The sequence below is a fragment of the Pseudorca crassidens genome, chromosome 17 (genome assembly GCF_039906515.1).
Source record: "Pseudorca crassidens isolate mPseCra1 chromosome 17, mPseCra1.hap1, whole genome shotgun sequence".
NCBI lineage: Eukaryota > Metazoa > Chordata > Mammalia > Artiodactyla > Delphinidae > Pseudorca > Pseudorca crassidens.
The window spans coordinates 25,429,244-25,442,809 of NC_090312.1; the positions used below are offsets into that span (position 1 = coordinate 25,429,244).

General features: G+C 34.7%; 1 protein-coding gene across 1 annotated transcript in view; it reads left to right on the forward strand.

Annotated features, from left to right (window-relative positions):
• Positions 1-13,566, forward strand: part of LOC137210719 (CUB and sushi domain-containing protein 3) — a 705,705-nt gene that overhangs the window by 121,121 nt on the left and 571,018 nt on the right. The window contains exon 6 of the mRNA XM_067712783.1: positions 12,642-12,745. Coding sequence (XP_067568884.1) covers positions 12,642-12,745 — 104 coding nt within the window. The remainder of the gene's footprint in view (positions 1-12,641; positions 12,746-13,566) is intronic.

Consider the following 13,566-nt stretch of genomic DNA (forward strand, 5'->3'; position numbering starts at 1 on the left):
CACTTAACACAGGGTATTGTATTTATCTTGTTTATGTCTTGTCTCCAAATTGGACTGTGATCGCTAAGGTCTGAGACATGTATGAATAAGGAAGCTCTTTAATTATATGTCAAATTGATTGTGTAATATAGCATTACATACCTTAAGCTTTGTATGCAAAGCTTATACTTTGTATATTTTGTATATATGCATTCTGGATTTCCTCACTGGTAAGAAATATACTTGTTAATAACAGAGTGAATTATAGTCATTCTGAAATGAGCTTAATAGAGAAAATATTATTTTCTTCCAGAAAAGATAAATTTCTAGCAGCATAGATTTTGGGGAAGAAACTCTCCTCCTTAAATCACAGTGGGGTTGCCAGAAATAGAACTTCATCCTCAAGATCCATTGTGAACAGATGTCAACATTTATTTTATGATTAGCTAATAATAACTGCCATTTATTGAAGGCCTACTGTATATCAAGCACAGTATGTTCTGTTTTACAAACTAATGTAATACCTACTTCAACCTTAGGAATTATGAATTATAAACACTCTTTTATAGTTATGAGACTTCCCCAAAATAATGTAACGTTCCATGACAGAGAGAGACTTAAACCATATCTTTGCCTGTACCCTTATATTATCTTGTCTCACTAATGTGATTAGCTTGGTATTAATATTAAAGCATCATTAATTTGTTTAGTTAAATATCATCAAAGCTTCATTTAATTCCAATACTAGTTATATTGGTGCAAATTGGCCAATACAGAGAATAGTGACTGGAGAAATACTAAGAAATTTCATCAGCTTCCAGATTTATTTTGAGGCAAAAAAATACAGACTTTATCATGGAAGATAAAATCGCTTATACCAATCCATGCTTTCTGTATTTTTCCCCCAAGGAATTGACACAATGTTTGCTACTTGTCAGATTTCAGAAATTATCTTCCCTTGCCATAACTATTTAAAACATGAGGCATATGTGCAACATCAAAGAACTTACTTAGAAGTTATGCTATTATATATCAGGTATTTGGCAGACAGAAGGTATTTCCTAAGTTGCAGACGTTTACTATGCAAATGCAGAATAGTGTGAAGTTTGAGCACTTGGATTGTCACATCAGGGGAGTCTGAGATTGAATTTAGTCCCATCACTTTTAGCCAAATAAACACAGACAAATTACTGGGCAAAACATTTTGTAAAACTTAGAATTGAATCTACTGATGTATCCACTAGAATGTTTTCAGTTTAAGTATGGGAAAGATATGGTTTAAATAATAAGAAAATGCATTATTTAGCACAGCATACTATCCAGAGGTACGCAAGTCTCAGACATACAGTAGAAACATCCATCTCTTGGCTCTGGGCATCTCCATGTGTTAGCTTTGTCCTTAAACTACATATTGCAAGATGGTTGCAGTAGCTCTAGTCAGTACATCCAGATCCAGTCACCTCCAAAGCAGACTGATTCTTTGTGTTCATTTGAGCATGAAGAAATATTTTCCCAAAAGCACCCCACGCCCAGAAGATTGCTCCTCGCCTTCCACTGACTGACCAGAATTAAGTGACATAGTAAGATCTAATCTTATCCGTGACAAATGAAATGGAACTGCTAATATTGGCATAGACTCATTAGGAGCCATTCCATGGAACTTGGTATGGGATCAGCAGTCCCTAAAGCATAAGAATGTACACAGAAAGATACATAACTGAGCAAAATCAATGTCCTGTTCGGAAGAGAAAAGTCCAGAGTGAACAAGTAAGATGGCTGTTGGATAAGTAATAATAGTTTCTGCCACAATCCACCCGTTTTGTTATCAAATGTTCATCCAGATGCATAGTTCTTTCCCTACACTCACTTTGAAAAATGTTTACATGAAAAAATGCTGTCTTCATTAATAGAGAAAACCAAAAATCTTAGCCAGTTACGTACAACTCTAGTATCTCCAAGTATTGTGCTGGCTTCTCCATTATATCCAGATTTAGTTCCTCATTATCTAGAGGCCTATAGCCAATAGACAGTTATCATCACATCCCAAATACATGTGATATCTGTCATAGTTGAAACTTCAGAGGTCAGTCATTGGTTCATAGATCAATATCATATCCTGCTGGTTAAGAAGACTGGTGAAGACTACCTTCGATGGAAGGGGGATGAGTTCCTTGATCAGCCTGGAATGTAGCAGAACCCATTTTACCTCACTAGAACTTTACTTTGTCATAGTCGGATATGGCTTCTGGTTCTGACTTGTGGGAAGATTTTTTTCTGTTGGATAATGCTGCCCTAGGACATCAGTGCCATTACATGTTACAACTACTGTTGCTTCTAAAACTGGATGTTTCTGCTGCTTTTGCCACCCTCTGCCAGAATCCATGGTTCGGGGAGCTTAGGTTTCATGCCTACACTCTGGTTGCAGTTAATGATGAGGAAGATAACATCTAACCATGCTGGGAAGTATACTATGCTTCCTACCAAGCCTCCTAATTTTGCAGACACGAGGATATTCAGCTTCTGAGTGGCCAAACTAATATATAAATGGACGCTACCTATAGTTTTAGGGTTAAAATGAAGCAGTGCATATGTGGCACTGAGCCCAGGACTCACACAATATAAATGTTTGCCAATTTAAACAAATTTCATGGGTAAAAGATACAAAGTGTATAAATGGGGATTCCACATGACTTCATAAAACAATGATGGAGAAGTCATGGTTTTAAACCCTCTGTGAATGATGGAGAGAATGACAATTATGAAACTTAGGTTCTATACCAGTTCTATCAAAATACCTTGTGAAAACCCATGTCTTAAGCCTTATGGGAAATGGATCTACTAACCATTTAATATTTAATATTATTTACAGATTTCTCACTTCTGGAAAGCCAATGTTAATATGCATGAGATTACTGTTAATTGATTACATTAGTAGCTTAAATTTTTTAACATAGCCCTCAATTAGCAACATCATATAGTAATTTGGAATCAGCACTTTACAAGTGGAAGCCAAGAGTATGGCTTATTTGGTTAAAAAATCAAGACAATTATTTTATATTTAGGGGCATATTTTATTATCACAGCTTTTGCTTCAACAGTCCTATGACCTAAATGCAGGTCTTTTTCCCACCCACAAATGATTAGGAACAAATACGAAAGGCAAAATATATGACGTTCCTTTCTCTTCTAATATGCTTTATATTCTTCCTATTTTCCTACTAAATGTTTCAGCCCTACTGCCAACTATATATGTAGAGAAAGTAGTTATATTACACTGATGAGTACTGATTTTTTTAATTACCTTTTCATTTCATTTTCATATTATACAAAGATAAAGGGATGGAAAGTGGATATTTTCTCCTCCATGTTACAGGAGAATCCAGAAAAAGAAAATTTCACATCACACTCCTGATGTTACTTATTACATTTTTGTGTGAAAAAAATGTTTTGTTGTTTTGGTTTTGTTTTTACAAATTACTTTTATACATTCTACTGTTTTTATTTTTTTTATTTTTGGAAATATCTCAATGTACAATTTTTGAATTTTACTGTAATGCTTTACTTATGTTAATGTCTCCAGCTGAGGCCAAAGTAGTTTTTATTCTTTTTATGCATAAATTTTACTTCTAAAGAACCAGTCCAGCGCTCTCCTGGTGGCGCGGTGGTTCAGAATCTGTCTGCCGATGCAGGAGACACGGGTTCGTGCCCCGGTCTGGGAAGATCCCACATGCCGTGGAGTGGCTGGGCCCGTGAGCCATGGCCGCTGAGCCTGCGCGTCCGGAGCCTGTGCTCCGCAGCGGGAGAGGCAACAACAGTGAGAGGCCCATGTACTGCAAAAAAAAAAAAAGAAGAAAAAAGAAGAACCAGTCCAGTAATGACGTTTAAACTAAGCATATAAGAATCAAATTAAAATGAATGTGTTCTACAAATTCAGACTATTTTAGCTTCTCAGTGATTCAGTGTCATTGAAACTGTTCAAGAATTTTAAGTGTCTAAAATTTCAGTGACAGCTCAGTGGTTAAGTGCTTATCTGAAAATGTATGGATTTAGTTAGTAATTAATTCATCACATAGTTTAAAATGAAGTCGAGTTCTCATTGTTGCATATATACATGCATGAACCTCAGTTACAATTCAGGCAAAATAAAATCTATCATTAAATGGGTATCCAAATTTTTTGAGACATGACTAAACAATAATGACTGTCAAGGGTTTGGCATAGAAATAGCAATCAACCAGTCACTTATTACATTCTTAGTTTGTATCTACTAGCCTATTAGACTTTTAAAGCCATTTAATAAGTGACGTTCCCTAATTTTAAATGCAATGCACTCATGGCTCTATTGTGAAATGGCTTGGGGTAAAGTGGATCATGTCATTAATCTTTTGAAAGGATGACAGATGAAGTACTCTGAAAGGCCCTCCCACTGAAATACAAGAAACACATTTTTCAGTGCATTGTTGGTTCACAATAAAGAAAATCTATAAGACTATGCATGCATACCATACAAACACAAGTACAATTATGCGTATATAATTAAAAGAAGAATGAACTGAAATGAAAGTAGGAGATGAAATGTAAAGAAAGCTTGGAGATGAAATGTAAAGAAAGCTTGGTTTTCCTTGTGGCAAATGGCAATAAGTCTCTGGAATTAGGAGACTAAGACTGAGGCCCAGTCTCTTTGGATCTATAGGTGAAGAAGCTGAACTTGAAACTTTAGTATTTAGCTAAAAGCCTCACCAGATGTTAAACTGCCACCAGCTTGGTAGTAACCCTTGGATCCAGTTAGCAGAAAATGAATGAAATTATACCCAGTTTAAGATCTTCAAGATTCTCACAGCTGAAGCCCTAATAAAAATGGGTTTATTGTTAAATATAACTAAACACATAGGAAAACAAGCCACCATGAGTGAGTTACTAGAAATAAGAAACAGTTTCTTCAGGAAATTAGGACATGCAAAAGCCCTCCAGTATATGGTGGAATTTAGAAAGTCACATGCATGCCCATGGCAAGACACATGCTGAGGGAGACCAGAGAAAACCCTAAGCTTTCACCACTATCTGATCTATAGGCTTAATGCAAGCAGCAAGTGAAGGCTAAGACAAAATTATAAATGGTCTGGCTAGGTATTAAAGAATATCCTATCACTGAGCCAGTCCTCAAAGACTGGGAGAGGTCTTACTATGATCTGAATGCTTCTGTCCCTTCAGAATTCATAATCCGAATGCTCAGTGTGATGGTATTAGGAGGTGGGGCCTTTGGGAGGTCCTGAGGGTGGAGACCTCATGAGTAGGATTAGCGTTCTTGTAAGAGAGACCCCAAAGGGCTCCCTAGACCCTTCTGCTGGTGTTAGGTTACAACAAAAAGATGGCCTTCTGTGAACCAGGAAACTCTCTCACCGTACACTGAATCAACCGCGCCTTGATCTTGGACTTCCCAGCCTCGAGAACTGTGATAAATAAATTTCTATTGTTTATACACCACCCAGTTTATGGTATTTTGTTATAGCAGCCCAAGCATGCTGAAATGGATATTTTTTTAATCTCCTTGAATTTAAAGAAATTCCAGTTAAAACATTGGATGGACACAAGTCTTCAAAAATCAAGAACAGCAAACCCTGGGGAAGGAAGAGACTCTGATTTCCAGAATTACCATGTTATAATATTCAAATGGATAGTTTTCAGAAACAACAGTGAGATCACAAAGTATGCAAAGAAACAGGAGAATATGGCCATTGAAAGGAACAAAATAAATTGACAGAAAATATCCCTGAAGACATTGAGTCATTGAACTTATTAGACAAAGTTTTAAAACAACTGTATTAATTATGCTCAAGCAGCATGGACAAAATTAAAGGGAATGATGAAAATGATATATGAATAAAATGAGAATATCGATAAAGAGATAGAAATTATAAAAAAGAAACCAAATAGAAATTCTGGAGCTTTAAATCATAATAACTGAAATTTTAAAAACCTAGAGGTTTTGAGAGCAGGTTTGATCAGCAGAAGAAAGAATTAGTAAGCTTGAAGATAGGACAATTGAAATTATTCAGTCTGAAGAACAGAAAAAGAAAAGAAAAAAGGTGAAAAAAGTGAAAGGAGCCTAGGTACCTGTGGAATATGAGCAAACGGACCAACAAATGTATTTTATGACTCTCAGGAGGAGAAGATAGAAATAATGGTACAGAAAGAATATTTGAAGGAATAATGACCAGAAAGATCACAAATTTGAGAGAGACATGAATCTACCCATCCAGGAAGCTCAACAAACTCTATGTAAGATAAGCTTAAAGTGATCCATGTAAGATAAGCTTAAAGTGATCCATACCTAAACATATTATAGTCAAATGGTTGAAAGGTAAAAACAAAGAGAATCTTGAAAGCAGCAGGTGAAAAGTGACTCTTTAAGTACAACAAATCCTAAAAAATATTAACAGCTGATTTCAAAAAAGAAAAAGAAACTGAGAAGCAAGTGAGACAATATCTTTAAGCATTGAAAACAAAACTGTCAACCAAGAATTCTATATCTATCTGTCAAAACTCTCCTTCAAGGATGAAAGATAAATCAAGATATTCCCAAATAAACAAAAGCTAAGAGAGCACAGAACTAAACCCACCCGTCTGTGAGCAATTAATTTTTGACAAAGGTGCCAAAAACATTCAATGGTGAAAGAATACAGGCATACCTTGGAGATAATTGTGTGTTCAGTTCTAGACCACCACAATAAAACGAATACCACAATAAAGCAAGTCTCACAATTCTTTTGTAGTATGTATAATAGTTATGTTTACAGTATACTGTAGTCTATTAAGTGTGCAACAACATTGTGCCTAAAAAAACAGTGTACAGATCTTAATTAAAAAATACTTTATGGGAGGTAGGGGAGGGAAGGATTGGGAGTTTGAGATTAACAGATGGAAACTAGTATATATAGGATGGATAAACAAAGTCCTACTGTATAGCACAGGGAACTATATTCAATATCCTGTGATAAACCATAATGGAACAGAATATGAAAAAGAATATGTATAACTGAGTCACTTTGCTGTACAGAAGAAATTAACACTACATTGTAAATCAACTGTACTTCAATAAATTTTTTAAAAACTAATAAAATACTAAGGAATAAATTTAACCAAGGAGGTAAAAGATCTGTACACTAAAAACTATTAAAACTATTTTAAAAATGCTAACCATAATCTGAGCCTGCAGTGAGTCATAATCATTTAGCTGGTGGAGTCTTTCCTTGATATTGATGGCTGATGAATGATCAGGGTGGTGGTGCTGATGGTTGGGGTGGCTGTAGCAATTTCTTTTTTTTTTTTTCTTAAAGAATCAATTTTATTTGTTTAGTTTTGGTTGCATTGGGTCTTCGTTGCTGCACACGGGCTTTCTGTAGTTCTGGCAAGCGGGGGCTACTCTTCACTGCGGTGTGCAGGCTTCTCATTGTGGTGGCCTCTCCTGTTGGGGAGCACAGGCTCCAGGTGTGTGGGCTTCAGTAGCTGTAGCACACAGGCTCAGCAGCTCTGGCTCATGGGCTCCAGAGGGTAGGCTCAGTAGTTGTGGCGCACGGGCTTAGTTGCTCCGCAGCATGTGGGGTCCTCCCAGACCAGGGATCGAAGCCGTGTCCCCTGCATTGGCAGGCAGATTCCTAACCACTGCACCACCAGGGGAGTCCCTGTAGCAATTTCTTAAAATAAAACATTAATGAAGTTTGCCACATTGATTAACTCTTCCCTTTCACCAGTGATTTCTCTGTAGCAGGCACTATGCTTTGATAGCATTTTATCCACAGTTGAACTTTCAAAATAGGAGTCAGTTCTCTCAAATGCTACTACTGCTTTATCAAGTAAGTTTATATAATATTCTAAATCCTTTGCTGTCTTTCAACAATCTTCACAACATCTTCACCAAGAGGAGATTCCATCACATTCTTTGCTCATCCCCAAGAAGCAACTCTCATCTGTTAAAAGTTTTACCATGAAATTGCAACAATTCAGTCCCATCTTCAGGCTCCACTTCTAATTATAATTCTCTTGCTATTTTCACCACAGCTGCGGTGACTTCCTCCACTGAAGTTTTGAACCCCTCAAAGTCCTCCATGAGGGTTGGAATCAACTTCTTTCAGACTTCTATTAATGTTGATATTTTGCTCTTCCCGTGAATCCCAGATGTTCTTAATGGCATCTAGAATGGTGAATCCTTTACAGAAAGGTTTTAATTTACTTTGCCCAGATCCATCAGAGGAACCACCATCTATGGCAGATACAGTCTTACAGAATGTGTTAATTAAATAATAAGACTTGAAAGTCAGAATTACTCCTTGATCCATGGGCTGCAGAATGGATGTTGTTTAGCAGACATGACAACATTAATCTTGTTTTACAGGTTCATCAGGGCTCTTGAGTGACCAGGTGCATTGTCAATAAACAATCATATTTTTAAAGGAATCTTTTTCTTTCCTGAGCAGTAGGTCTCAAAAGTGGGCTGAAAATATTCCATAAACTATGTTGTAAACAGATGTGCTATTTCCAGGCTTTATTGTTCCATTTATAGAGCACAGGCAGAGTAGATTTAGCATAATTCTTAAGATTCCTAAGGTTTTCAGAACAGTAAATCAGCATTGGCTTCAAGTCAGCTACATATACCCTTAACAAGAGAGTCAGCCTGTCTTTTGAAGATTTGAAGTCAGGCATTGACTTCTCTGTAGCTGTGAAAGTCCTAGATGGTGTCTTCTTCCAATATAGGCTGTTTTGTCTACACTGAAAATCTGTTGATTAGTGTAGCCACATTCATTAATTTTCTTACCAAGATCTGGGTAACTTGCTGCAGCTTCTGCTGTTCACCTTGTACTTTTATGTTATGGAGATGGCTTTTTTTCCTTAAACCTCATGAACCAATCTCTGCTAGCTTCAGACTTTTCTTTGCAGCTTACTTACCTCTCTGAGCCTTCATAGATTTGAGGAGAGTTAGGGCCTTACTCTAAATTAGGCTTTTACTTAAGAGAACGTTGTGACTTGTTTGAACTTCCTTCTAGACCACTAAAACTTCCTCCATATCAGCAGTAAGGCTATTTCACTTTCTTATCATTCATATGTTCACTAGAGCAGCACTTTTAATTTCCTTCAAGAACAGTTTCTTTGCATTTACAACTTGCAACTGATGCAGCACGCCTACCTTTCGGCCTGTCTCGACTTTCGAAATGCATGCATTTCTCACTAAGCTTAATCATTTCTAGCTTTTGATTTAAAGTGTGGGAGGTGGGACTCCTCTTTACACTTGAACACTTAGAAGCCACTGTAGGGTCATTAGTTGCCCTAATTTCAATATTATTGTGTCTTAGGTAATAGGGATGCCCAAAGAGATAGAGAAAGATGGGGGAACAGCCTGTCAGTGGAGCACTTAGAACACACACAACATTTATCATTTAAGTGTGCAGTCTTATGTGGGTGTGGATTGTGGCTCCCCAAAACCATTACAAAGAAACATCAAAAGTCACTGAGCACAGATCACCATAATAAATGTAATAGTAATGAAAAAGTTTGAAATATTGTGAGAAGTATCAAAACATGACACAGCCACAAAGTATGCAAATGCTGTTTAAAAAATGGTGCTGATATACTTGCTTGACCACAGTTTTGCCACAAAACTTCAATTTGTACAAAATACAATATCTGCCAATCACAATAAAGCAAAGTGCAATAAGGCAAGGTTTGCCTATAGTTGTTTCAATAAATGGTGCTTGTAAAATTGGATAGCCACATGCAGAAGAATGAAATTTGATCTTTACTTGCACTGTATACAACAGTTAAATCAAAATGGATCAAAAACCTAAATTTAAGCACTTAAACTATAAAATTCATAGAAGAAAACATAGAAAAAAATTGTATGATATGGGATTTTGCAATGGTTTCTTAAATATGACACCAAAAGCGCAGGGAACAAAATAAAAAATAGGTAAACTGAACTTCATTACATTAAAACTTTGTGGTGTCAAAGAACACTATCACAAGAGCAGAAAGACAATTCACATAATGGGAGAAAATATTTGCAACTAATATATCTGATAGGGGATTAATATCTAGAATATGTAAAGAGCTGTTAAACTCAACAACAATAAAACAAATGACTTAATTTTAAAAGGAGTAAAAGAGAAAAATAAATAAAAAGGGGTAAATGACTTGAATAGACAGTTACCAAAGAAGATACACAAATGGTTAATAAGTACATGAAAAAATGCTCAATATCATTAATTAGAGAGACGCAATTATATCCACAGTAAGATACCACTTTACACCTACCAGAATGGGTATGATAAAAACAAAACAGAAAATAACATGTGGTGAGGATATGGAGAAATTGGAACCCTTATGAATGGCCGGTGGAAATTTAAAATGTTCAGAAGCTCTGGAAAGCAGCTTGGCAGTTCTTCAAAATGTTAAATATATGACCCAGTAATTTCACTCTGAAAACAGGGATTCAAATAAGTACTTTTACACCATCATAATAGCAATATTCACCATAGATAAAAGATAGAAACACCCTAATTGTCCATCAACAGAGTAATGGTTACACCAAATTAGGTGTATACATACAATGGACTATTATTCAGCCATAAAAAGGAATGAAGTTCTGATACATGCTATAATGTAGATGAACCTCAAAGACTTTTCTTAGTGAAGTAAATCAGACACAAAAAGGGAAATATTGTGTTTTTCCACTTACATAAAATATCTAGAATATGAAAATTTGTAGAGACAGAAAGTATGTTGGAAGTTACCAGGAGATGGGGGAAAGAGGAAAATGGGGAGTTATTGTTATGGCTTAATGGTAACAAGGTTTTGGTTTGGAAAACTTTTGGAAAAAGATGGTGATGGTTGCATAGCATTGTGAATATATTGATAATTAATGCCACTGAATTGTACACTTAAAAATAGCTAATATTGATTTTTTAATATATATTATAGTTAGCACAATAAAAAATAGTAAACAAAAATAGAGAAGACATATAATGTTAGAAATAGAAATAGGACAAGAGTACAGACAACATAGGCTAAAAGAAAGCAAATAATTATATGACAATAAATTTGAAAACTTTTTCAGCATTGACATGTTTCTATGAAAATTAAAATAACTTTGAGTCAAGAAGTAAAAAACAGAAAACCTGAAAAAGAACATAAATGACAAACATATGAAAAAAGAACTTAATTACTAATGAAGAAAATGCAAAAGAATAGTCATTTTTTACACCCTCTAGATTGGTAGAAATAATGAAACCTAATGCACACAAGTTGTAGGCATTTAAATTGGTAAAATAATTTCCAAATCATATGGCACAATATTATGAAATATAATTTTTGTTTTGTTATTATCCAGAAATTGCACTCATAAGTACATATATAAGCTAGTACTTGTACATTTGAGCCAGAAAATATTTAAGATTGGTTGTAACCATGTTGCTTTTGATAGCAAAAAAATGGGAACAACTTAATCTCTATTAACAGGCAATTATTAATTGAGAATACTTACATTTAACTCAGTGTAGAACAGGGAAACATTTACTTTTAAATTGTAGCCATGTAAAATTCAGTGTTTTTATATATTCTGCATTTAAACCTGACCAAAACAGTGGCTTTAATTAATGCTAGTAAAAAATGATTTAAAAATCAAGAAATAGACATAATCAAAAATTTGTTTTTTTGTTACGAAGCTAAAAAGAGTCAGGGTATGAAATCCCTCATTTTCTTAAGAATTTCTTTTTATGATACCAAAGTAACAATTATAAAAATTAGTTTTTAAATAATAATTTAAAAAATTTTAAAGCTTTTTTTCATTTATTCTCTAGTACTATTGGTAATCTCAGCCATTCATTTTCTTTAACTCATGTTGAATAATACTTTATTATAAATTATTTTTTGCTCAAGCCATGATTATATATAGGATGATATTTATGTAATTTCTTCTTATATGGATTCTTGATTTATTATTCTTTAATATTGGGTTTCTAATTTAAGAATTGCAATTTAACTAAATATGAATTTTTACATAGATATATAAACAATAAATGAATGCATGAGTGTATTTTGGTAAGAATTAATATTAATTTTTTGTTATGGTATAATGTGTCTCCCAAAGAATTGTGCTCCTAGTTTTGCCAGCAAAATATAATATATATGAGGGATTCTGTTACCAAAGGATACACAAAAATAAACCTGATGCCTTTAAATTTAGTGATCTAGATTCAAATTTAGCTCTAACATTTTTTAAGCTTTACTATTTCATAGAAGTAGTATACTCTGTGTTTTTCTGTGCTAGCTTATAAAAATATATGCAAATGTAACCACTCTTCAGGTACCTATACATTTTCATAAAGCCTTCTTAAATTAGATTTGCATTCAGATTCCTCAAATAAGAGTGTCCTATAAACAGAAGCCATGCCATTTCACTGAAAAATTATTACAGAAGATACAATAGAGTAAATAAAAATTATGTTATAATGATTGATAGGAATAGTTTCACATGATCTCCTGCCATAGTTTGAAATTCTTATACAGATAATTATAGATCTATAGATATATAGTATGTCCACAGTGCATTTTTGTTTGCTTTTATTATATAATGAAATATACTTGAGATGTTTGTTTCTGTTTATTGCTAGGTTATCCAGATAAATTTTGAAGAATTCGATCTGGAAATTGGCTATGACACCTTGACAATTGGTGACGGGAGCGAAGTTGGAGACCCAAGGACAGTGCTCCAAGTGTAAGTTCTCAATGTTTCTTTCTTGACTTAGCCTATTAGGTCTTCATAAAATTGTATGAAATTTTACTTTTTTTTCTTTCATTGATTCTTCCTACTATCACCAACAGAAGAAGCATACTACCTTAGTTATGATCATCAACCTGCAAATAGTATATTTATTAGTCTTTCTTCAGTGGTGCTTAAGGTACTTGATCCAAACACAGTTATTTAAGAATCCATTTCCAGAAAGGAACTCATTGGCAAAAGAGGCCTAGGGTGAAATTGCAGAGTGGCTGATTGGCCTTATTTTGGAAAATACCTTTGCCCTCACAGAGTTTTAGAATAGACTGGAAAAAACAATCATGAAATTGATCCCAGAGACAATAATAAAGACCTGGTCATCAAGATCTGTAGTTGAGAGTTTATCAGTGGTTTGATGTGAAGTAGTTAGCAATGAGCAGCTCTCAGAGTTGAGCTAATATACTGAAAAGGTTCTTAATGTGAACAAAAAGAATGAACATAAATTGAGAAAAGGGAAATGTTAGGAACTTACCGCCAAATCCTTGGGTATCCATTCCAATAATCTACCTCTGGTAGTGGCAAGAAGAAATGTCCAGGGCATGTATATATTTTTTTTCTGTGATGAACCTCAAAAGGTTATGATATGCTTTCTCTCAGTATTCGGTCTTTTGCATCACAATTACCTGGTGCACTTTTTAAAATGTAGATTTCTGGACCCCTCCCATTATGTCTATTAATGTTTGCTTTATATATTTAGGTGGTCCTACGTTGGGTGCATAGATATTTACAGATGCTATATCCTCTTGTTGGATTGATCCCTT